We start from the raw sequence: 26,478 nt of genomic DNA on the forward strand, positions 1-26,478 counted from the left end.
ATTCTAGAATTAAGACAGTGGTGATAGTTGTACAATACTGTGAATATACTAAACACATTGAATTTTTCTCATTAAATATATACATTAAAATAGTGAATGTTATAATATATGAATTAGATTTCAATAAAGCTTCTTAAAAAAAAAGAACAGAGAACCAGCTTAAAAGGGCTCTTCTAGCCAAATTCAGGGTTATTTTAGCATTAAAATAAAAATCCAGAAGTCTACAATAATACTCAAAAACAAAAACAACTTTTTTCTTACTTCTTTTCTCTTTTTTAACTCAAGAATGCCAGCTATTATTAAATTAGAAGAAATAACAGAATTAGAAAATCACCATTTTATAACCCTTAATACAATAATAGGTTTGGGAAAGGACTATATTAATGCATGATAAAGCCATTATGAAAGTTTACTGAATAACAAAATTATTTGCACAGTGCCAAAGTATCTACCCACAGATTATCTACTAATTACAAAGGAGAAAATGTGCCTTTCCAATGGAGTCACCACCTTAAATGATACAGTGCTTGATATGATATAATAAGAAGTATACAACATCACCCATGAAGTTGAACCCCATTGAAATATTTAACCCCATTAAAATCAACTCTAGACCTAATTTCCAATTTAGAAATTCCAGGGGATTAAAAATATAATAAGAAAATGATTTAACAAACCCAGAACGTAGGAACAACTGGCCTAAACTCTCTGGAAATCAATTTCATGTAGAATAAAAGGTACGGGCAGACTTGGATTAATAGAAACTAAAGAGACAAAACAATCAAATGCAATGTATCAACCTTGACTGGAACCTGCTTTGGAAAAAATTATACAACTCATTATGGAGAAGTCTGAGGTTGGATTGAATACTGTATAATGTTATGGGATTTATTGTTAAGTTTCTTGGATTTGAGAATGATGCCTTGTTATTTCTCAAGAGATGCAGGTGATATTTGTAGCTTACTTTCAAACTGTTCAACAAGAGCAACAACAAAAACAGGCATCTATCTATCCATCCATCTACATAGAGCAGATGTGGGGGAGAAAGCAAATTTTGAAAATGTTAATAATTACCCAATTTACATGTAAATGTAAGGTATTAATTGTAATAGTCTTAAACTTTTTCTCTATATACCAAAATCTTCATATGAGAAAGGAATAAAAAAGAAGGAACTGTGATCACTACTGTCAAAAAATTAGAAGTGAAGAGAAAATAATAATTGATCATTGTGGAGAAAGAATAAAAGCTGTCAAAAGTCAAAACACAAGACTGCCTTTTATTGTCTGTTCCAGGTCAAGTATTGTGTTCAGTGGTCTTAATACGTAACTATAAATATTTAATGAGATATGTATTAATTACCTATTGTTACCCTCCAAAATTACCCTAAAACGTAATGACTTAAAACAATACACATTTATTTTCTCACATTCTGTGTGTCAGAATCCAGGCACTGCTTAACTGAGTGCTCTGTTTCAGGATCTTTCACAAGCCTGCAATTAAGGTTTAGGCCAGTGCCATAGTTATCTCACGGTTTAAGTAGGAAAGTAACTGCTTCTGACCTTACTCAGCGGTTACTAGTAGGATTCAGTTGACACTTTCCTTGCTGGCTGTTGGCAGGAGGCCAAACTCAGTTCTTTGCCAGGAGGCCCTCTTCACCAGAGCAAGCAAATGAGAGCCAGAGACAGTATACCAGCAAGACAGAAGTAACAGTCTTTTTAAAACCTAATTACAAAAGTCATATCCTATCCCTTTGCCATATTCTACTTGTTAGAATCAAGTCACCAGGTCCTGCCCACATTCAGACAGCCAGAACTATCCAAAGGTGGGAATACCAGGAGACAGAGATCACTGACAGCCATGTCAGAAACTGTCTACTGCAGTATATATGTAGGTGGTCACTGCTTTATGATGATTTAAGTTAGGATTTTTTAACTTCATGATGATGCAAAAATGATATGCATTCAGTAAAAGCTTTACTTCAAATTTTGAATTTTCAGCTTTTCCTGGGCTAGCAATATAAGATATGATACTCTTTTGTGATACTGCCAGCAGTGAGCTGCAGCCCCCACTCAGCCACACAATCACCAGAGTAAACAACAGACACATTTACAACCCTTCGGCACCCACACACAACCACTGTTTTCAACTTTCAGTATTTAATAAGTTATATGAGCTATCCAACATTTTATTGTAAAGAAGGTTTTATGTTAGATGGTTTTACCCAACTGTAAGCTAATGTATTTTGAGATTGTGTAAGGTAGACAAGACTAAGTTATGATGTTCAATAGGTTCAGGAGTATTAAATGCATTTTCTACTTACAGTATTTTCAACTTACAATGCATTTATCTGGATGTAACTCCATCAAAATTTGAGGAAGATCTATACATGTGATTCTCATTAACTGTGACAGTCATATTCTATAGTTAATGCAAACACTAAATTAGCAAATACTGAACTACAGCTCCTATGGGAAATACAGGTTCAGGTTCCTGTGAGCCTCTAGTCAAAACAATTTTTGCCAACCCATCAATATATAACATTCTTTGATATGTGTTTCTGTTTAAAGTCATCTTATTTCATATACTGTATATTGTTCATTCATTAGAATTGAACTCACAGCCAACAGCACAATAACTGATGCCTGAAAGTAGTAACACATGCATTTTCTCTGTAAGGCACATCATAGACTTCTTGCACTTAGGAACACTAGACAGCATTTCAGCATGACACTTGAGGTTCATTTTAAACCAAAAAAATCATCAACAAAAATGCAAAAGGCATGGCACAAAATAGACCACGAAAAGGACACTTGTTTACAGTAAGAGAGGTTAAACAGGAAGGCAGAGCATTGCCTTGATCGACCTTAGCTGTGAACATGCACGTCAAGCAACTCAAATTTTTTCTTTTTCTGCTCATGTTTGTGAATGACTGAGAAAGCACTGTGAGTATTTATTTTGCGGTTACAAATAAATTTTAGCAAGTAAGGGAAGTCACAAATATGGAATTCTGGAAAATAAAGATCAATTCTTCTTTTATTATTCAAACCTTGGGAAGTATACACTTGGGAAAAATTAAGCAGAATATCCAATGTTTCAAGAATAACTTCTTATAGTTCTTTTGCTGTGGGGGGATGAAAGATGCAGGAAACATTATACTCTATTTCTCACCTAGATGGACATGGGAACCTGAGTACATTTCATGGGAAACTCAGTAACAATCCATCCTTCAATAGAAAAAAAAAAAGATCACAGAACACAGACTCTCATGTAATAAAAATTGGCAGACAAATGTCCTTCATAAAAAAGTAAATAAGTAAGTAAGTAAGTTTGTAATAGTTGATTTCTAAAAAGATTTAAAGACAGTTCCCTCCTAATCATAGCCATTAGTTACTGAATGTTTACTATATGCTGGGCACTTTACATGCATTATTTTGTTTAATCTACACAACAATCATATAAGTTAGATACTATTATTTTGCATATAAGGTAACTGACACATAGAGAGGCTAAATAACCTGCTCAAGGTTATGTTTAGCAAGCAGAACAGCAAGGTTTAAGCCAGGCACTAAGATTGAGAGCCAGTGCTCCTAAGCATCATGCTATGTAACCTTCCAAAGAATTAAGTGAATATTTTTGAAATCTAATACTTCCCTCCCTAAGATGATCTTTTTTAGCCACTGATTAGGCTAATTTCGTATTTGACTAGAATAAAATGTATTTTTCAAAGACACTTTGAGAGTGCTTATAATAGTATTTTGAAGTCATCAGTGCATTCCCAGCCAACAATGTGTCTGATCAATTACTATTAAACATTATTTATCAAAAAAACAAGATACAACAAATGTTGGCAAAGATGTGGAGAAAAGAAAACCCTTGTGCACTCTTGGTGGGAATGAAAACTGGTGCAGCCACCATGGAAAACAGATAGGAGGTTCCTCACAAAATTAAAAATAGAACTAACATGATCCAGCAGTTCCCCTTCTGGGTACTTATCTGAAGAAAATGAAAATACCAACTCAAAAAGTTATATGCACCCCATGTTCACTGCAGTTATTTACAATAGCCAAGATATGGAAACAACCTAACTATCTACTGATGAATGAATGGATAAAGAAAATATGCGTGTGTGTATACATACAAACACTCATGTGCATGTGCAGATAATGGAATATTATTCAGCCATTAAAAATAAAACCTTTCCATTTGCAACAACATAAATGAATCCTAAGGGTATTATGCTAAGTGAAATAAGTCAGACAAAGACAAATACCATATGACCTTCTACGTGGAATAAAAAAAAACTGAGATCATAGATACAGAGAATATTGAGATTAATTTAGATTATGTTGAACATCTGAAACTAAATATAATGTTAGATACCAATTATACCTCAATTTAAAAAAATTAAACACAGCTGCTATTCAAATCATAGCTAGAATGTATTTGAAATGTTTTTCATGTATCTGTGACTACTTTATATGGTACGCTGGCATCTGAAACCACTAAATATTTATGATTTAAGGATAGCCAGTTTTTCCATGTGAAAATATGCTGAAAACTCTCAGTAATCAGAGTGATACTTTAAGGAAATGAGGCACAGTTAAGGCAGGTAGAGAGGAACACACATGGAATTGGAAATCATAAAAGACAAGAAAAGCCACTGATGATATTTAAAGACATGGAAATTATATCCTGATCAACACCCAAATTTGTATTTCACAAGACATTTACTTTTAAATACAAGTCAATTCCACCATAAGTACTTGAGACTTAGACTTTACAGACCAAAAGCTGCCACTGAATTTATCAGTAAAGCCAGGTTAGTCGACAGGTTTTTTGCTTTGTTTTTCAAGACAACCAAGGAATATAAATTTTAAAAACACCAACATGAAGAAAGATTACAACTTTGAGAGAAGAGGGGCAAAAGAGTTAGGTATGGAATGGGATTGACTTTCAACAGGGCAGAGCTAACAAAATTTCATAATGAAAACTGTGACCAACAACACATAATGTGTATAAATAGAGTCTTGTTACTACTGTATTAAAGAATTAATATTTTCTAAAGGATACATTCCTCTATTTTTCTTGTGCCACTCTTTCTCCATTAATATTTTAACAAGTATAAAAAGGAATGACATATTTTGCTTTGCCTCTTACTAAATGCTTCATGAAGTATTAAGTGAAGACTTTCACACATCCTTATTTCCCATTTTCTGTCTACTCAACCACTTTAATGCTGTCACAGAAGCAGTAAAAACTGAAGAATCAAGGGAGTAGGGTATAGATCAAGTGGTAGAGTGCATACTTAGCATGCATAAGATCCTGGGTTCAATCCCCAGTACCTCCTCTTAAAAAAATAAATAAATGAATAAACCTAATTACCTCCCCCTTCAAAATAAATACATTACTTTGAAAAAAATAATTAAAAAAATTAAGAATCACTATAAATTCACAATAGCTAAAAACCTACCTGGGGCCCTATGCCAATGTTAGTGTCTCTGAATGTAGGCTTTTCTTTTATAGTTTGTTGAGAGATAAAGACATTTGCTGACAGATGGCAAGAACAATGTTCACAAAACTTTTTCCAACATTAATCACGAACTGCTGATATTTAATTACTTTACAATAGATATTTCATTCATGTCTCAACAAAAGCATCAATGGACTTCCCATTCTGCTAAATTTTTTAGGAACCAGTCAGACTTGACTTACAGCTTATCTTCCTTTAATGTTTTGCCTATCATTGTATTGGTAGATTATAAATGTCAAATGTCAATATTGTGGGACCCCAACAAAATTTTTTTTAACTTTTAAATTTCAAATTATTTCAAACTTACAAAAACTCCCATATACACTTTACCCATATTCACCTGGGTATACAGCCTGCAGAAATTTCATTTATTTGTGCCCTATCTTATTGCCTCTAAAAAACTGTGTAGAGCAGTTTTATAAGACTACACAAAATTTGTAATTTAAAAATATTTAAGAACTAGAGGTGAGCAGAGTACCTTTCTCTGACCCCATAATTCTACATCATAGTAACCTCTGAATGATTACAATGTGAGATTCTCTAGCTCAGCAAAATCACAGACAGTCTTTTATGGTCATCTGGTTAGTCTGTCAGTCTCTTCCCTGACAACTTCCCCCTCATTATTCTTAAAGATCCACTGCTATCCTATGTGTTAGTTTCTATCACTAAGTACCTTAGGGTCTTCAGCTTCAACTGAGGTTGGAGTTTATAGATGTGGCAGTACTTTGAAAGCAAAAAATTCCTATGCAAATAGAAGGCTTTATCACCATCCCAAAAATGTTATGTGAGGTTTGGAGATAATGTTTCAGTGAAGACTGTTCTCAGAAGAATGAGTCATGAGCATTTTAATACTTTTACTAAGGCATAATTTACACATTATAAAATGAGCATTAAAAAAATGAGCATTGATGTTTTACTGAAAGATATAAAAGTTGTTTCCTTAGGAAAAGACAAGGTTCAAAGATTTAAAAAATCATTTTTCTCAAAGCTAGTTAGGTTCATTATTGAAAAGTAATATTACAAATGGACAATGAATATAAGAATTCAAAATAGAGAACAAAAATATGAACCTGAATAATTAAAAACAATGTAAATCATTTTCAAAATGATCTCAGCAAAGTTTTCTTTTAATAATACTAGTGCTGATAAGCATATGATGAGATATGCTCTCTAATATGTCACTGATGGGAATGTGAACTATTTCAACCATTGGAAATGCAATTTGACAATGTACAAGGAACTTTAATACTCTTACTAATGGATAAAAGAAATTACAATTCTGGGAATTATAATTTAATGTAATTCTATATATATATATACACATATAAAGATGTGCATCAAAGTAAAATGAGAAACAGCTGAAATGTCCAAAACCCGGGGAATGGATGAGAGAAATATTTAGTTGATGAAATACTATACAACTGTTAAAACTGGTGAACATATGCAATAACTAGAAAATACTATTAAATTGTATTTAAAAAGCATGATCTAAAATGTATTTATACCACTAATACAACTATACAAAAATAAAAATACTAGAAACATTCAAAATATTAACAATGGTTGAATATAGGTGTAGAGAATATGAAAGAGTATTTTTCTCCTTTCTACTTATCTCATTTTTCTATTTGTCTCTATCGACAAGCATTCTTTTAATATTTTCTTACACAAGTAATACACAAATACATTCTTATGTTAAAGATTCAAACAATACAAAAGTATAAGAATGATGTTTTCCATCAAGAGAGAGCCCACACTCTCCCCCTTTTCTTTGATAAATTTGCACTATATTTATAGTAATTTTGTTTTTTTAATGCAGATACTAGAGATTGAACCCAGGACCTCACACATGATCAGCATGCACTCTAACACTGAGCTATACCTCCTCCTCCATAATAATTTTCAAACATATGTGTCTTTTACTTGACAAATGTTTATGTTAAATACTCAATAAGTAGTGTTTTTATAATGAAAAATTATAAAGGAGAAAAATCGCTATTGCCAGACTGTCTACTGATGTATTATATGATGACAAACAAAAAGTTCTGCTGCTTAGTGGGGTGGAGATATAGCTCAGCGGTAAAGCTCGTGCTTGATGTGCACAAGGTCCTGGTTTCAATCCCCAGTGGATCTGTTAAGGGGAAAAAAAAAACACATAAAGTGCATTTAAAAAAAAAAAGGCTCAAAAAGATATTTGTAGACCCATACTCATAGCAGCATTATTAAATAACCAAAAGGTGGAAGCAAACCAAGTACCCACCCATGGATGAATAAAATGTATATAAATACAGTGGAACATTATTTTTTTTAAGTTCTGCTTCTTAATTTCATATTTTAATTAATTCCTTAAACTTCAAGATTTAAAACTATTTTCTATTTTGGTCACACACCTAGCATTTACAGACTAAATGTCTGATATCCTGTACAGTAGTGGTTATTTTTCTTGAGATTAATCCAAAATCAAATATTCATTTTGTTTACTAACTTCAAACTTACTTGATTGTTTTGTTTATGGAACAAAATAAATAAACTGGGTACTTTACAAAAACACTGTCCTTCTTTATTGGGATAGCATTACTGATTTCTAGTTGGCAACTAGTTCATGCTTTTAATTCAAACGATAACAGTAACCCTCCTACACTGCTGGTGGGAATGTAAATTGGCACAGCCACTATGGAAGACAGTATGGAGATCCCTTAAAAAACTAAAAAAAGATTTACCATATGATCCAGCATCCCACTCCTGGGCATATATCTGGAGAAAACTAATTCGAAAAGACACATGCACCCCAATGTTCATAGCAACACTATTTACAATAGCCAAGACATGGAAGCAACCTAAATGTCTACTGACTGATGACTGGATAAAGAAGATTGTGCCATAAAAAAGAATAAAATAACGCCATTTGCAGCAACATAGATAGACCTGGAGATCGTTATTCTAAGTAAAGTAAGCCAGAAAGAGAATAGAAAAATGTCATATGATATCACTTATATGTGGAATCTAAAAATAAGGACACAAATGAACTTATCTACAAAATAGAAACAGACTCACAGACATAGAGAACCAACTTATGGTTACCACGGGTTAAAGGGATAAACTGGGAATCTGAAAACTGTACCTCTTAATGAGTGATAGAAATGTTAGCTATCTTGATTATGGTGGTGGTTTCATGGGTGTATACATCTATCAAAATTCATCAAATTGTACATCTGATATATGTGTAGTTTACTGTACAGGAACCACACCACATAAAGGTGTTAAAAAATATGATACAAAAGAATGAAAATTCATTGACAGTGACAATAGCCTGCATGTACAAAATAAATTTAGCTATATTCACTTTTCATATCAAATAAAGCCTGATATATGAAACAAACAAACAAACAAACAAACAAAAAGATCACAGTAGACCAAGATCTAGGTAATAATTTGAAATGGAGCTGTAAGGATTTTTGAGAACATATACAAGTTCACTTCTCTATCATCTAGCTAGATGTACAAGCAAAAATTAGAAATCTTGTTTTGTTTGGTTGGTTGTGGGAAATAAATGTAGCCAATTCAGTATAATTTCCTAATAAAGGCTAATTGCCTTGAGTAGATAGAAATTACATGAAAAAAACTACCTATTGCTTTCAGTTTAGTGTTTCATCAACAAATCAAAGGAAATAATCCAAAACTGAAGGTCTTAGAGCATGGACTAATAAATCTGCTGACAGAAAAAGAATTCTTAAGAAGTGCTAGATTTCAACTGAAAAATTACTTTAAAAATTGTAAAACTTTTTATTTGGAAATAATTTAAAACTTACAGAATAGTTGCAAGAATAAGAACAGTACAAAGAATACCCATATAATTTTATCCAGATTCGCTTTTGTTACCATTTTACCTCATTTACTTCATCATTTAGGGATGGTTATATACATACATGATGGCCCTTTATTTCTAAACACTTCTTACAGAATTTCCTAAGAATATGGATACACACTACTATTAACACCTTCAGTAAATTTAACATTGAAAAAAAATTTTTTTGAAAAAATTCTTTAATCATCTGTTTTGTAAACTGGCCTAACAACATCATTTATCATATTTTTTGCATTCAGTATAGGAGAGTTAGCTTGCTTAGCTGTCAAGTTTTTTAGCCTCCTTTAATCCAGAGCTTTCCACAGTCTTTTTCTTATGACATTGACATTTTTTAAGAAAACAAATTCCCTTTTTATAACAAAACATTCTTAATTTACAATTTGTTCCTTTGTGATCAGATTCACTTTATGCATACCCGGTTGAAATATTGTACTATGTTAGTGACATTGTTTCCTTAGGGTATCATGGATGTCCATCTACCCTTCTCTGATGATGTTAATCTTAATTACCTGGTTAAGGTGTTATCTAATTGCCTCACTTTACAGTTACTAAGTTTTCCCTTGCAATATGTCAGAGAAACTTCAAAATAATGCAAATATCCTTGGTCCTCATTGAAACTGCTCTTAGATTTACTAGCCTGATGATTCTTACCTGATCTAATCCTTGCCATGATGGCTGCAGAGTGGTAATTTTCCAACTTCAGCACTCCTACATTTACCAGTAGGCATTTGGAATTTTACTATAAACAAGTGCTCTTTCTTCTCCCTTCTCTGGTATCAACATAGGCTCAATTCATTTTCCCTCCAATGGTTTATAATTTATTACTATACTTTATAAGCACTAAAATTATCCCAAATTTAGCCAGTAGGAGGTTCCTTCAAGCTGGCTACTGTGACAAGTCTCCATCCTATTTGGGGTCACTTCTTTCCTTACTTACTAGGGTTACAAGATGCTTCGGGTTTATCTCGCACATATCCTGCTCCAGTCCTAGAGTAAGTCATTTTTACAAGGAGTTCAAGTTCTGTTAACTGGGGAGTGGTAGCAGAAACTAAATCTGGGCATTATATACACTCAGTGCTCCTGGCGTACTTTTGCTCTTATCTTTTTCAACAAACAGAGCTAAAAAATATATGTAGATATGTATGTATATACATATAAACACATATATAAATATATACACATGTATATACATATATGCATGCATGCAACACATACATACAGATATTTTTTAAGTCACCCATAATGATACCTTGAACTATGATCTATTCATATAGGATTCTCTTGTCTTCCCCCATCTGTAATTGTGTGTCCCTATTCCTTTAGTGAGAAAACTGGCTCCCAAGAATATCAACACTTACACTCATTTTCTTAATCCTATAATACAAATATACCTACAATTTTTCAGAATTGCTTTGTCTATGCTACTAAAAAACAAACCTTCTAAAGAGTTCATTATTTGTCTGCAATTCTCCCCCATCTCTTAAATCACACATCTGGCCTAAAAGAGTATATACAGTCAAATAGTATATTTGTATAATGCCTAGACTAGTTCTTTTTTTTCCCTTAAGTGTGATTATGATATTTATGTGAAATATAATTGGGCTCATTTGCTTCGGTCTGCTTTCAGGTTGGGTTTTATACCCCTCTTCCTATCCTTACTGATTTAATTTTACTTTTTGTATACACATAATAGTAACATGATACCAAAATTCAAAACTACATACAAACAGCTACATTGAGAGGACTGCCCCTCCTTCCTCTATCCTTCCCATTCCATTCCCTCCATCCCTTGTAAGTAACCAACTTCATTATTTTCTAGTTTATCCTTTGTTTCTTTTTGTAAAGATAAACTTTCTGTCTTACACAAAAGACAGCCTACTATTTATGTCTCTTATTCACCTAACATTATCTCTAGAAATCATTCCATATCAGTTTACAGAGACCTTACTCATTTTTTCTTATAGCTATATAACTAGTATTTCATTACCCATATGTACCATAGTGCATTTCAATCAATCTCCTACCTATTCTTGCTCATTTAGGTAGTTTCCAATGTTACGCAGTTACAGGTAACACTGCAATGGGAAACTTTATGCATATGTACTTTTGTACTGCTCGAGGTGTATCTTCAAGGTAATTTCCTACAAATGGGAGTGCTGGGTAAAAGAGTAAACATGTATCTAGTTTTCTTAATAGTCACAAATTTCCCTTCATGGGATTTGGAAAGTTCTATATTTTGCTTCAAACTTATTTAATAACATATCAATACCTTGGAAACCCTGGTGGCTCTCTTTTGGATTTTAGGTGTTAGCTAGATGTAGTCTCATGATGCTGGAACTCTCCCCTCTGATTCCAGCCAAACCTGAATGTTTCCACATATTTTTATATTTTGCAAATCTTTAGAGAAAGGAATTAGAAGGAAAGGTAAGTTATTACAATTACTTACTGAGTGGTGTTGTGTCTGGAGGTGGAAAATTCTCAGTAAAGTTGACATTACATAAGTCTGTGCTACAGCAGCAGAAACGGTATGTTCCATTCTGAATTGAGGGAGGAGTGGTAGTTACTACACATTCTTCATAGTGACACTCTTGAGGATCTCCAATGTGAGACCAACATCCTACAAATTTATATTAATGTAAATAAGTTAGGAAATAATACGATTTTAAAAATCTAAAAGGAAAACAATAAACTAAGAAATAACTACAATCAATGTGACAGAGTACACATAAGTTATAAAACATTCTTTCAAATCAATTGAAAACATACCTTTTTTAAAATAACAGAAAAAAGCAAAGTACAAATAGGCATTTCATGGGGAAAAAAGCCCTAATAAAATGTTGCACTTCAAAATTAATCTCAGAATTATTATTAAAGCAACAATAAGATTACATTTTTATCTATATCTATTAAATTGTTTTGGATTTTAAAAATAATTGAACGTAATGATAAGGATTCAGTAAAATTCTCATACACTGCTGGAGGGAATGTAAATGTATACATTTCTAAAAAGTCATATGGCAATTTTTATGAAGAGCCTTTAAAATACTCATGTTTTATAAACTAAAAATTCTACTCCAAGAAATCTATTCTAAGAAAATTATCAAATATGATCAAAGAATTATGTTCAAAGATAGCCACTGAAGCATTATACATTACAATGAAAACCACAAAATAACATAATGCCCAACAACAGAGTAATGTGTAAATAAACTGAGATACATGTACACAATGGTTGAAAGTGTTTTCAAGGAATATTAAGAGACATGGGGAAATAGTCAAGATATAATTTAAAATAGGAAAAATTGGGTATAAAATTGTTTATAAAGATCCAAATTTTGGGGAAAAAAAAGTACACACACAGATAAACATAGAAGTACACAGAAAACACACCTTAAAGGAATAAACCAATATAGTAAAAAAAAAAAGTTTTAAGATAAGAGTATGAAATTGCAGACATTTGTTGCTCTTACAGTTTTCTGTATTTTCTAAACTTCATACAAAGATGACATATTATTAACATTATAATAATAAAAGAAGTTATTAACAAAAGCTAAAAGCCAACTGCCCTTCACAAATTTGGAGCTGTGTGTGAATATATGCATGAACACATACTTTCAAATTTACTGTGTTCCTGGGGGTTTTAATCTACCTCCATGCCCTTCTTAGATAAACTTTAATTGCATAAAACACAGTTATTTCAGGTAAGAAAAGTATTACTTGCCTTGTTTTACCAGATTTATGTCCCCTTTTGATTTCTCCCAAAGGCCGTAGCAGGTGCTACCTTTTGAGCATAATATTGTTCCATTTTCATGAGAGATTCGACTCTCGCCTATCCCAAGGTCTTGCTGATACGGATCTTTAAATGCACAGAGCCGTTCTTGATTCTGAGAGGCTAAAATAAAGGAAATAAAAGAATGACAAATTAAGTTTATGATAATCCTTGCAAAATATTATTATATAAAGTCTTAAGAGTCTTTTTGAAAGACATTGTAAACTTCCCTACTAAATCCCTAACAAGGCTTAAATAAATGTGTAATTTTGTATTTATTCAATAACTTCTTTCTATTAATTAATTTGTAACTTCCAAATAAGAAGCAAACTTGAAAACCAACTTCCCCAAAACACCCTCTTATACAAATTATTCTCACCCCTCTTTCTACCATTAAATAATTTTGGTGTCTGAATTAAGAAATATCATCAGAAAAATATCCATGCTCTAAAGTATCAAAACTTCAAAACAAACAAATTAACAAACCTAGAGGTCTTAATAATTTTGTTAAACTCTACATTACTCACTTCTACTATATTTTACAGACAGTTGTAAAGTGCTAAACGCACATCATTAAGCATGGCAAACTAAGGATGAGGAGTATGACTACAAATGAGTACATGGTTTATATCTTGGGAAGACAGAAATGTTCTAAAATTAGATTGCAGAAAGGATTGCACAGCTCTGTAAATTTACAAAAAAAGGAATTGTTCACTTAAAATGAGTGAATTTCATGCCATACAAATTATACCTTAACAAATCTGTTTTTAAAAACTACAGTTAAAAAACATTTTTTTAAACTAAGGCTATTAGCGGTCAAAAAGAAAATGACCTTCCATTAATAAAGATATCAATATAACACCAAGAAGAAATGTTCAACAATCATTTATACTGAAAGTAAAACCAATGTAATTTATTTTCAATGCCAATCAATCTTTCTCCATACACACAAGTACTGGGGATTAAACCCAGAACCTCATGCATGCTAAACATGTATTCTAACCATTGAGTTATACCCTCCCCCTGTATACACAATTTGATTTAACTAATCTCAGTAGAACATTTGCCACGTAATTTAACAGCTAAGAAACATTTACAAACACTGCTGAGAATACCAAAGAAGTAAATGATTCTTAAAAACAACAGATGATCTTTATGTGATTTCTTAAAGTAGATTTTCTTAACTCACTTGGCTAGGAGAATAACAATCTAATACACTCTGACATTATATTCCGCATGGGCATCTGATTTATTTCTTCACTTTAATGTGTATCTTGTTTAGCACGGCTTAATTCATGAGCACATTAGTACTGGAGATGATTTATTAAAATAATGTTTCTGAAACTACAAAACTGAGGACCTAACTCTAGAGAAAAAATGAAAGAACCTACAACTGTGTGCCCAAGTCCATTTAGACACATACCTGCAATACTTATTATAACAGAAAGTACCTTCAAAAGTAATGGACTAAGTAAATAGGGGATTCACAAGTAAATAATATAGAGTTCTACCCCTCAAGCATCTTACAGTTTATTTGGAGACAAACAGTAGTAACTAAAAATAGAATGTGACTTGAATTCCACAATATAAAACTAATTCAGGCAGTCTTCTAGAAAATATTTACTAATAGCAACTAAATGGCCAGAAAATGCAGTATAGCCTATTTATAAAAACTAACGCTATGATATTACACAAATTATAATTCTACCACATTTTTACCACATGTAGTCACATATTCAAATTCCTACCACATGTGGTCACATATTCAAATTCATTTAATTATACTACCTTGCACATTTAATACCAGTACTTCCTTAGATTATTCCCTAATTTGTAGACTGTAACAAATTATTACAAAGATTAAAATCAAATATATTTCTACATACAAAGTACATACAGCACAAAGAGTTATATTTAAAAGTTTCAAACTACAAACAAAAACTCTGTCTAAAAAAGCATACCTATCTGTAAGGCATAATTCATTTCACCTGTCACCCCATTTCTTGACTCAGGGTAAGTGCTCTTTACCTACTACCACCAGACAATGAGGTTACATAACCCACTCTGTTTCCCTTTTTGTCTAAACTGTTAGAAAGGTCAGAATGGATTTATGAACTCTGCATTCTTAGTTGTCCACAACTGATATATTCTAATTTTCTTCTCCTCTTCTGCTGTTATCCATTTTGACTAGAATTTTGTATTGAATACTGAGTTAATGAGTAGGGATCTAACCATACCTGGAGGTAGAAAGATCATAGATAAATAAGTGCCTTATTTAATTTAAAAAATAAAAAAGTATATCCTTGTGAAAGAATAGCTGCAAAATGAAAGTTTTTCCTCTTCTTGTATTTCTTTTACCATTGAAAAGTAGCTAAAGGCCCAAAAGTGTGTAAAATTTTTAGTGCCATTATTTAATAATTAGAGGATTGAAACTTAAAATTTTCCCTATTAAAAAAAAGACAAACAAATCCAGCCTCCCCTGTGTCTCTCCTCCAACCTCCAATATCAAAGCAATAAAGATACAACTGCAGAGGACTGAATCATATCTTTTTATATCCCTCGGTTTTTACTAAATAATTTTTTTCTTAAAATTACTTCAGCCTACTTTTTAGGAATTATTTCGTGAAACTGGCATTAATATAGGCCAATTATACTTTGCTACTTCAAGAATAACTCTTTCAAATTATGACTCAGCAAATTCCCATACAATAATAAAGGTGTTCTAGCAAGAATTCTAACTAAGCTGTCCTGTGGTCAAAACAAATAAGAATCCATTTTATAAAAGATCGTAGCTTTTTAGATCTTCTTTGTTGGAAAGCCTCAGCAATACCTCTATATAAAGTTTTGAATTCTTCATAAACAATGTAGGAAAAGTAGGTATGAAACAAAGAGTACTATGAGAAACAGTATAGCCTAGCATTATATTGTCACGTACCTGATCATTTACATGTGGTTTTCTAAATTTGTCAACAGCTTGGTCAATTTTAATCATTCAAGGTTGGTCAATTAGCTCTTTTATGGACATTCTTAACCAAGAACAGTGATTAGATACAAGTCTTTAAAAAACTGCTCTTCTCATTTTAAATAGGTTATATCTGGTTATAATAAGCACTAAAACAACTGTGATTAAAATTAACTACATTAAACTGAAAATAGTCTCATCTAAACTTGCTGACAGAGGCATCTTCATAAAAGACAGAGCTGATCACGCTTACAATCTGTTAGCTGCCTGATGTTCCCAGAATTAAATCCAAACTCGTCAGTTAGCACATAAGGTTCTTCATAATCAAGACCCAACAGGGCCATGATCACTTTTGTGGGCCTTAGGAACTTTTATTTTCATGGGCCCCTTCCTCTATTAAAAACATTGAAAGTATATTTTACAACTCCATTGGGATATTAGATATTAAAACATTTTCAACCTTAAAGTTCATTTTTTCCTTCAGATTTGAAAACAAATTAAAACACTTTCATGGGCCTCCAGAAATAAGGTAAGTCTATTGTGCCTAACAGGTAAATTAGCCCTGGAACCCAATCTACCTCTTCCCATTCATCCCACTGTCTATTCTCATTTTCTACCACACTAATATGCCAAGGCCTTCCCTGATCTTTACACAGAATGTATTCAATACCCAGAATGCCATTTTTCTTGCTATTCAGTTAACTCTACAGACTGTTAAATGATGTGTTCTGCACTCCCAAATCTCTTAACTCATATCTGTTTCAGCATTACATACCATTATATTTTATCTGTTTACAGGCGTATCTCCCGGACCAAGTGGGAGGCTGACTTCACTTGTTCCTAGAGCAAGATCAGGTTTACATAACTCATTCTGTATAGCACAAATCCCCAACAGTGTTAAGGGCAGACACTTTTCATAGCTACTTGTATTGTACTCATTATCATATTCCCATTTTAAGATTACAAAATCTAGGCAATAATCTCTAGCCCTTAAACCACTCTACTATAAATTAAATTGTAAAAGTAGTATGAGTATAGAGGCAATATTGTATTATTTTCTCCCAAATATATAGCCAACTTGCTGAGAATAAACTAATCGTTTTATGTTTACATATGCTTTTTAGATCAGCATTTGCTAATCACATGAAGCATTTAATTCCCAGGAACAGATGCAGCATATCTGAAATACTCAGCTGTCCTACATTTCCCAGCACATGATATAACACTATCAAGAATGAAGGGTATAAAGGTGTGGCATAGTTTTATCATGTCTGCACTAGTTAACTGTCATTACAGACATAAATCAGCATCATTATGCATACAGTGAAAAATACTACCTATTTGCTTTCATAAGAAAAGGAGAGAAAGGAAAAAAATGGCTATGCTAGCTGCATGTAAATCAATGAAGTCAGAATACTCCCTCAAACCATACACAAAAATTAAAAAATGGCTTAAAGACTTAAACATAAGACAACTATAAACCTCTTAGAAGAAAATATAAGCAAAACATTATCTGACATAAATCCCAGCAGTGTTCTCCTAGGGCAGTCTACCCAGGCAATAGAAATAAAAGCAAAAATAAACAAATGGGACCTAATTAAACTTATAAGCTTTGCAAAGCAAAGGAAGCCATAAGCAAAATAAAAAGACAACCTACAGAATGGGAGAAAATATTTGCAAAAGATGAGAATGATAAGGCTTAATATTCAGAATATATAAACAGCTCACACAACTTAATAAGAAAAAAATAAACAACCCAATGCAAAAATGGGCAGAAGACCTAAACAAGCAGTTTTCCAATGAAGATATACAAATAGCCAATAGGCACATGAAAAAATGCTCAATATCGCTAACTATCAGAGAAATGCAAATCAAAACTACTACAAGCCTCACACCAGCCAAAATGGCCATCATTCAAAAGACCACAAATGATAAATGCTGAAGAGGCTATGGAGAAAAGGGAACCCTCCTAGACTGTTGGTGGGAGTGTAGTTTGGTGCAGCCATTATGGAAAACAGTACGGAGATTCCTCAAAAGACTAAAAACAGACTTAACCATGTGATCTAGCAATCCCACTCCTGGGCATATATCTAGGGGGAAACTTAACTCAAAAAGATGCATGCACCCCAATGTTCATAGCAGCACTATTTACAACAGCCAAGACATGGAAACAACCTAAATGTCCATCAACAGATGACTGGATAAAGAAGTTGTGGTATATTTACACAATGGAACACTACTCAGCCATAAAAAAGAATAAAATAATGCCATTTGCTGCAACATGGATGGACCTAGAGATCATCATTCTCAGTGAAGTAAGCCAGAAAGAGAAAGAAAAATACCATGTGATATTAATTACATGTGGAATCTAAAAAAACAAAACAAAAAACGAGCTTATTTACAAAACAGACTCACAGACATAGAGAACAAATTTACGGTTTCCAGGGGGAAGTGGGTGGGAAGGGATAAACTGGGATTTTGAGATTTGCCGATACTAATATATACAAAATAGATAAACAAAAAGTTTATACTGTGTAGCACAGGGAACTATACTCAATACCTTGTAGTACATTATGGTGCAAAGGACTATGAAAATGAATATATATATGTTCATGTATGACTGAAGCATTATGCTATACATCAGAAACTGACACAACATTGTAAACTGACTATATTTCAATCAAATATATATACATAAAATGGCTACTGAAAATACTATTTGCCCTTCTCCCTTTTTACCAAATACTGTTATTATTATTTGAATTTTCATGAGAATATATGCACGTATTACTTACTTCAAAAACAGAAGGGTTTTTCTACTTGAATTATTTTTACATTGAATTTTTTACTTTGAAATAATTACAGATTCATAGGTAGTTGGAAAGAAGTATATAGGGAAGTCCAATACCTCTCTCCTCAATGCAAACCAAGACATTTTGCATTGGAAGCATAGTCAGTTTACATTGTTGTGTCAATTTCTAGTGTACAGCATAATGCTCTCTGTACCCTGGCACAGGGGTCCTTACTTGATAACACTTTGTGTTTTATATCTACCCATTTATTTATATCAAATTAAAGAGGATTCGTTTTGTGTGTTCCCTTCAACTCAATGTAGCTTGCTCATATCCAATACTTTCAAGATAGTTTTACCAAGTATATTTCTGAGACAGTGGCTATAAACAAAGTCAAAGTCATGAAGCATTTATCTCAATCTTAAAAACCTCTATGGGTATGTCAGAAGTTAAGAACCAGACCACCAAGAATGCCAGTCTCTAGCTTATGTTTAGCCAATTCTGCCCTCATGAGATATTAAGGTATGCCATAATTATCGCTCATTGGCCTTTTGGCTAAAATCAAGTGTAAGGTGTACCACAATTGTGTCACCTGAAATAAAATCAGACAACATGAGAATTGTGGGTTAAGTTTTATTTAGGGCAAAATGAGGACTATAGTCCGGGAGACAGCATCTCAGATAGCTCTGAGAAACTGTTCCAAAGAGGCAGGGGGAAACTCTGTATACATGATTTTAGTGAAGAGGGGTATTGCAGTCAAGCACATATTTAGGCAGAGGTTTGCTGCTAGTCACGAGGAGCAGATGTCACTGTTAATGATCTTAGTGTTTTTCTAGATATGAGGAGAAGCAAGAATTTGGGATCATGAAACCTTCTCCTGAAAATATCTAACTATCTGAAGGCCTGTTCTGCCAGTTTTCTCAGAGCACAGAGTGCCTCATTCCTGATCTCCATCCTGAACTCCTTTCAGGGAATGTTGGAGGTCACTGGCTATAGCAGCTCGTGATTTAATACAAGAGGTAGATGGCAAGTCCAACATGATTCAGTCCTTACAGAGGCAGATGGCAAGTGCCAATTTTTAGTTAGCAACTGCTTTATTTCCAATATCAGAAGAACTACCATTTTTCCTCATCTGCCTCTCTAACCAAGATCAAAAAGATCATAATAAAACACTGAAGAGTTGACTACCACCTTCAATCAATTCCTACTTGAAGTTTGGCAAGGTAGAGTTTTTTTTTTAATCTACCCAATAATAATCGTAAAATGTCAAAGTCAATTCTAAGCTGAGAGTATTTATACAATTGCATTTCAAAATATGTAACTTGGTAAGTAGAAATGTTCTTGTAGCTTAGGTCAAAAACGTCATCCTTCACAAAAACAAACCTCCTTAAATTATAACAAATGTATTATCTCGAGACAAAAAAAATTATATATTTAACTGCTAATTGGAAATTACACTTATCGTGGTGATTGTTCCAATAATCCTATGAAATGGGCGTTATCATTTCAATTTTACAAAGAAGAATACTAAGTTATGTAGAGGGATAAGGAAGTTACCTCTAGTCACTGAGCTACTAAGTATCAGGGTAAAAATCCAAACTCATGTTTGTCTGTTTTGAGAATGCCTGCCATTTAAGCATTTGGTCAACTTATCAGAAAAATTTATTTTTTTTTGCATTTCTAATTATTTTCAATCAATTTTTAAATTTTAAATTGTTTACAACAGCAAAAAGACTAATACGTAAACAGTGATCACCTCTCAGTGGATAGGACTGAATGCTCTTTTATTTCTCCACCCTTTTGAATTCTTTTTCTATAATGAAGAACACACATTGTTTCTACAAAAAGACTAAAAAAAAGTAAATGAAAGGATCTGAAATCTTAAAAAGGCATTTTTCCTTCTTAAATTTTATTATATTCTACTTAATAGTAATGTTTTGATAAGTATTTGGTTTAAAAATATATTCAAGTATCAATTTACATTTCTAGCAAAGCATATGGATGAAAAGGTAAAATGCCTCAAGACATACACAAGTTTGCAAAACTGCCTTGCTGTTGCACTATAAACTTGTAACTAGAAATATTACTATTTAATTATTTTGTTATATTGATTAAATTATGGTCACACACAATTCCACTTTAATAAACTACAATTGATATGGAGAAAGTTTCAGTGGTCTGGATAAAAGATCAAACCAGCCACAACACTCCCGAATAAGCCAAAGCCTAATCCAGGGCAAGGTCTTAACTCTCTTCAATACTATGAAGGCTGAGGAAGTGAGGAAGCTACAGAAGGAAAGTCTGAAGCTGGCAGAGGTTGGTTCATGAGGTTTAAGGAAAGAAGCTGTCTTCATAAAAGTGCAAAATGAAGCAGCAAGTACTGATGTACAAGCTGCAGCAAGTTATACAGAAGATCTAGCTCAGATAATTAACAAAGGAGGCAACATTAAACAACAGATTTTCAACATAGATGAAACAACCTTATGTTGAAAGAAGATGTCTAGACTTTAAAAGCTAGATAGAAGTCAATGCCTGGCTTTAAGCCTTCAAAAGACAAGCTGACTCTCTTGTTAGGGACTAATGCAACTGGTGACTTGAAGTTAAAGCCAGTGCTTACCTACCATTCCAAGAATCCTAGGCTCTTTACAATTCTGTTAAAACTACTCTGCCTGTGTTCTATAAATGGAACAATAAAGCCTGGACAACAGTACATGTTTACAAATATAGTTTACTGAATATCTTAAGCCCACTGTCTGGATCTACTGCTTAAAAAAAAGATTCCTTTCAAAACATTACTGCTCATTGACAGTGCACCTGGTCACTCAAGAGCTCTGATGAGGATGTACAAAGAAATTAATGTTGTTTTCATGCCTGCTAATACAACATCCATTCTGCAGCCCAAAGATCAAAGAGTTATTTTGGCTTTCAACTCTTACCACCCTTATTTAAGAAATGTATTTTGTAAGGCTGTAGCTGCCGTAGGTAGTGATTCCTCTGATGGATCTGGGCAAAGTCAACTGAAAATCTTCTGGAAAGGATTCACCATTCTAGATACAATTAAGAACATTTGCTGTTAACAAATGGAAAGAGGTCAAAATATCATATTAACAGGAGTTTGAAACAAAGGATTTAGAATATTATATGAATTTAGTTGATAAAACAACAATAGGGTTTGAGAGGACTGACTCCACTTTTGAAAGAAGTTCTACTGTGGGTAAAATGCTATCAAAAAGCACCACATGCTACAGAGAAGTTGCTTGTGAAAGGAAGAATCAACTGATGCAGCACACTTCATTGTTGTCTTATTTTAAGAAATTACTTCAGCCACCCACTTCAGTAACCATCACCCTGACCAGTCAGGAGGCATCAACATCAAGGAAAGGCCCTCCAATAGCAAAAAGATCATGACTCGCTAAAAGTTCAGATGATGGCTATCATTTTTAACATTAAAGTATTTTTAATTCAGTTATGTACATTGTTTTGTTAAGACATAATTTTTATATGTACTGAGAAACCAAAAAAATTCACATGACTCACTTTTTTTCTGATATTTGCTTTGTTGCAGTGATCTGAAACCAAACCAACAGTATCTCCATGGTATGCCTGTATATAAAGTTAAATACCCAAAGTAATACTCCAGGTTGTTTATGGATGCAAACGTTGTGTTCTAAAACTATAGATATATTGGGGGGGATTTATTCCAACCCAGGAAAATATTAGTTTTTGGGAGGGGGGAAAGGGAATGAAATTAGAGAATGGAGTTTTAACTTATCTGATCCATGCACACAAACATCTTTTACACAAACATACTGCAAAGACAACAAAATGTAACACTTGTTAAATCTTGGTCTTCAGGATCTGTCTCGATTTTTGTGTTTCTGAAATATTTCACAATAAGAAAACCTTTTTATTTTAAATGCTGGGTGCTGTTAATGACAACTTTAACACTCTGGACATGATTCATAGAACAAGAGCACTGAGAAGAACTTCAGTGTTAATAGTTCAATCTCTTCATTTTATAAATTAAGAAATTGGGGTAAGCTAAAACAATGCATAAAAATAGAATATCCTGAAGGAGTTTTGAACATAAAATGGCTAAGACTGAAAAACCACAGGGCCTATATAGTTGAGCAAAAAATTATAGGGGAATGTATTCCAGGTGGGCAAGGCTGGTTTAAGATTCAAATTAATGTAATCTATCACATCCATAGACTAAAGAAGAAAAATCACATTATGGTATCAATACGTACAAAAACAAAACACTACAAAAATCAACACCCATTCATGATAAAAAAAAAAAATCTCTAAGCAAACTAAGAAATAGAGGGGAACTTCCTCATCTTGACTTTAATAGTGGAAGAGTCTGAGTAGGGGGTATATGAGAACTCTACTTTCCACACAATTTTGCTGCAAATATAAAATTACTCCAGAAAGTAAAAGTCTCTTAAAAAATTATGGAGGAGAGAATGGAATAGCACAATGAAAAACTAGGTAAAGATGGAATTACTGTAATAGTTACATTTTTAAAAAAGATTTAGACAGTCACACTTGGTATTTTGATTGGAAGGTATTAGTTAACATTCTCAGTACAAATCAATAGACAAACAGCAGTTCTTAATTTGGGCAAGAGGGCTTGTGGGGGTAGCAATTTGGAAATGTGCAAAAGTGGTATTTTTATTTGTTTGTTTTGTTTTGGTTATCAGAATGACAGAGGGGCTTTCACGGACTTAAACTCCAGTGGCCAGGGGTGCTAAATATTCTTCAGTATACAAAATACCTTTGCAGATGAAAGAACCATCCTTTCGAAAATGCTATCCCATCCTCACACTATGAAGGTACAAAGGAAATTTATGTTGTGATTTCTAACCTTTGAGGAGATAGGAAAAATATAATATATATATTAATCCAAATTATGTGATTATGCTTCGCAAATAACTGAGAATATACAAAAAGAATCTGATTTTTTTTCTTTTCTTTGCCATTAGATAGTCAACTGCAGTCAATTCTTATTCTCAGTCAAATGAATGGTTGCTTCTGGTTTAAAACTCATATTTTCTTGCTTCCTCTGTATCCCGGAATCATTTTTCTGTCAAAACTGCTAGCATAGCAGACAGTGAACATTAGATTTTCGTAAGTGATATCTGACTTAAGTTCCCTTCCACCAACCTAGGAAGTCGGTGGATTAATTATAAATGCTTATAGATTTTTATTCTTTTTTCTTTTTAATTCAGTAAATTTATTAGCATGTGTTTAAGCATTGCTCTATTTTTTTACATATTTATTGAGACTCAGATAATCCTTTCAAGTATAAAGAGTCCAATCTTTTTTCAGATCAGACAAATATTACTAATTATGTTTTGATAACTTTTCATTCCTTTTTCTTGTTTTGAAAATGCCAGTTATGTTATGAATCCATGGTCCCCAAAATCAGTACATTCTAATGCAGCATATTCATCTTTTTCTCTGCTTTTGTGAGAGCTTCTCAAGGTATTCTTCTAGGCCTCTTAGTTTCATAGCTCCCATGTCTATTCTTTATATCCATTAATAGTAGTTTTATTTTTCCTTTTGAGTTTTTATTATAAAAAATTTCAAACCACAGAAAAGTATAATAAAAACGACAACCACTGAGAATTAACAAATGTTAATACTTTCTCTCATTAGCTTTGAATCTTTTCTAAATGTTACATGTACACTTGGAAACTTATCTGGACCCTTCCCTAATCCTATTTCCTGAGAAGTAACTACATTCATGAAATTTGTGTCTAACCCTCAAATACATCTTTTTACACTTTTACTGTATATATGTAAATATATATATATATAAAACCATAAACAATATTTGGTAATATATGAAGCTCTTTTAAATTTGCATAAAAGGTGGTACATAGCATCCTGAAACTTGCTTTTCTAAATTTAAAACATTATGATATACCTGGGGGAACTCTAATTTGAAAAGATACATGCACCCCAATGTTCACAGTAGCACTATTTACAACAGCCAAGACATGGAAACAACCTAAATATCCACTGACAGATGACTGGATAAAGAAGTTGTGATATATCTATAAACAATGGAAGGCTACTCAGCCATTAAAAGCCATTTGCAGCAACATGGATGGACCTGGAGATCAACATCATCAAAAGTAAGTCAGAAAGAGAAAGAAAACTACCATATGATTATCACTTATATGTGAAATAATAAAAAAAAAAAAAGACACAAATGAACTTATCTACAAAACAGACAGACTCACAGACACAGAGAACAAACTTATGGTTACCAGAGGGGGAATGGGACGGGAAGGGATAAACTGGGAGTTGGAGATCTGCAGATAGTACTATATATAAAACAGATAAACAAGTTCATACTGTATAGCACAGGGAACTATATTCTCTATCTTGTAGTAACCTACAATGCAAATGAAAAAGAACATGAAAAGGAATATATGTATGTACATGTATGACTAAAACATCATGCTGTACACCAGAAACTGACACAACATTGTAAACTGACTATACATCAATGAAAAAATAACTCTGGAATTTAAAAAAATTACTCAAAAAATGTGTTTTCCAGATTCATCAAAATTTATTGCATTTTTAGTTATAACCATAAAGATACAAGTACAAGGGTGTCCTTCCTCCCTGCTTAAAAGTATTCTTACATTTTCTTTTTCTTAATAGCACAAGTATTCTAAGGCTAAATGCTAAACAATTCAAGCATTGTGGGGTTTTTTGTCTAATTCCATCTAATTGTCAGGTGTAGAATCAATCTCTATGAATTCTAAACAATGTTCCATTTTTCATAGTGATCTTTTATTACTGTTATGCAACAGAATTAAGTAGAACTCTATTGATAAATCACATTTGCCAAACAACTAAAAATGGGTAAAAAAAGGAGTATGAGGATTCTGGAAATAACACAGTGGTAGCTAACAAAAAGTTTGGTAAACAAATATCCAGAAAACTAGAACTTCAGGAAAACAAGAGAAAAGAATTCACTTAATCAAACAAGAATGCTTAAAGAAAAAAAAGCAAAGATTCAAGCAGAGATATGAAAACAACAGCATATTTGGCAGCAAGACATCTTACTTTCTCAGTCCAACATTTTGAGAACAGCCTACACTTTTTCTATCTTTAAGAGATAGCAAGCAAGATAGGTCTATAAATATAAAACTCTAGAAATTGTACACCAATATAGAGAACAGTTTTTTTTTCAAATTAACTCCACAACACCTTTTTAGAACCTAGTGATAATCAATTTGTACATTGAGGAGATCTGACAGACATGAAAGTCGTGGTTATAAATAAGTTTACTTATAGGCAAAAACATACTGCAAAACAAAATAAGAAAATTGAAGAATGTATAAAATTCACATATCAAATAAAAGGCAACGTTTTAAGATAAAAGGAAAGAAAATATGACATGAAAGAAAACTTTAATACTTATTTGACATCCACTTTGAATAATATCTGTTAAACTCAGAGACACAGAAAGAATAAAGAGAAAAGTTTGAACAAATAGAACAGAGACCATATTCTAACAGAGAACACTGACAAAA

General features: G+C 32.7%; 1 protein-coding gene across 1 annotated transcript in view; it reads right to left on the reverse strand.

Moving 5' to 3' along the window:
* The window catches only part of BMPR2 (bone morphogenetic protein receptor type 2), a 167,800-nt gene that overhangs the window by 66,678 nt on the left and 74,644 nt on the right, over positions 1–26,478 (reverse strand). The window contains exons 2-3 of the mRNA XM_010991737.3: positions 13,118–13,288; positions 11,843–12,013 (exon numbers count right to left, since the gene is read on the reverse strand). Coding sequence (XP_010990039.1) covers positions 11,843–12,013; positions 13,118–13,288 — 342 coding nt within the window. The remainder of the gene's footprint in view (positions 1–11,842; positions 12,014–13,117; positions 13,289–26,478) is intronic.

Source organism: Camelus dromedarius, chromosome 4 (genome assembly GCF_036321535.1).
Source record: "Camelus dromedarius isolate mCamDro1 chromosome 4, mCamDro1.pat, whole genome shotgun sequence".
Classification (NCBI taxonomy): Eukaryota; Metazoa; Chordata; class Mammalia; order Artiodactyla; family Camelidae; genus Camelus; species Camelus dromedarius.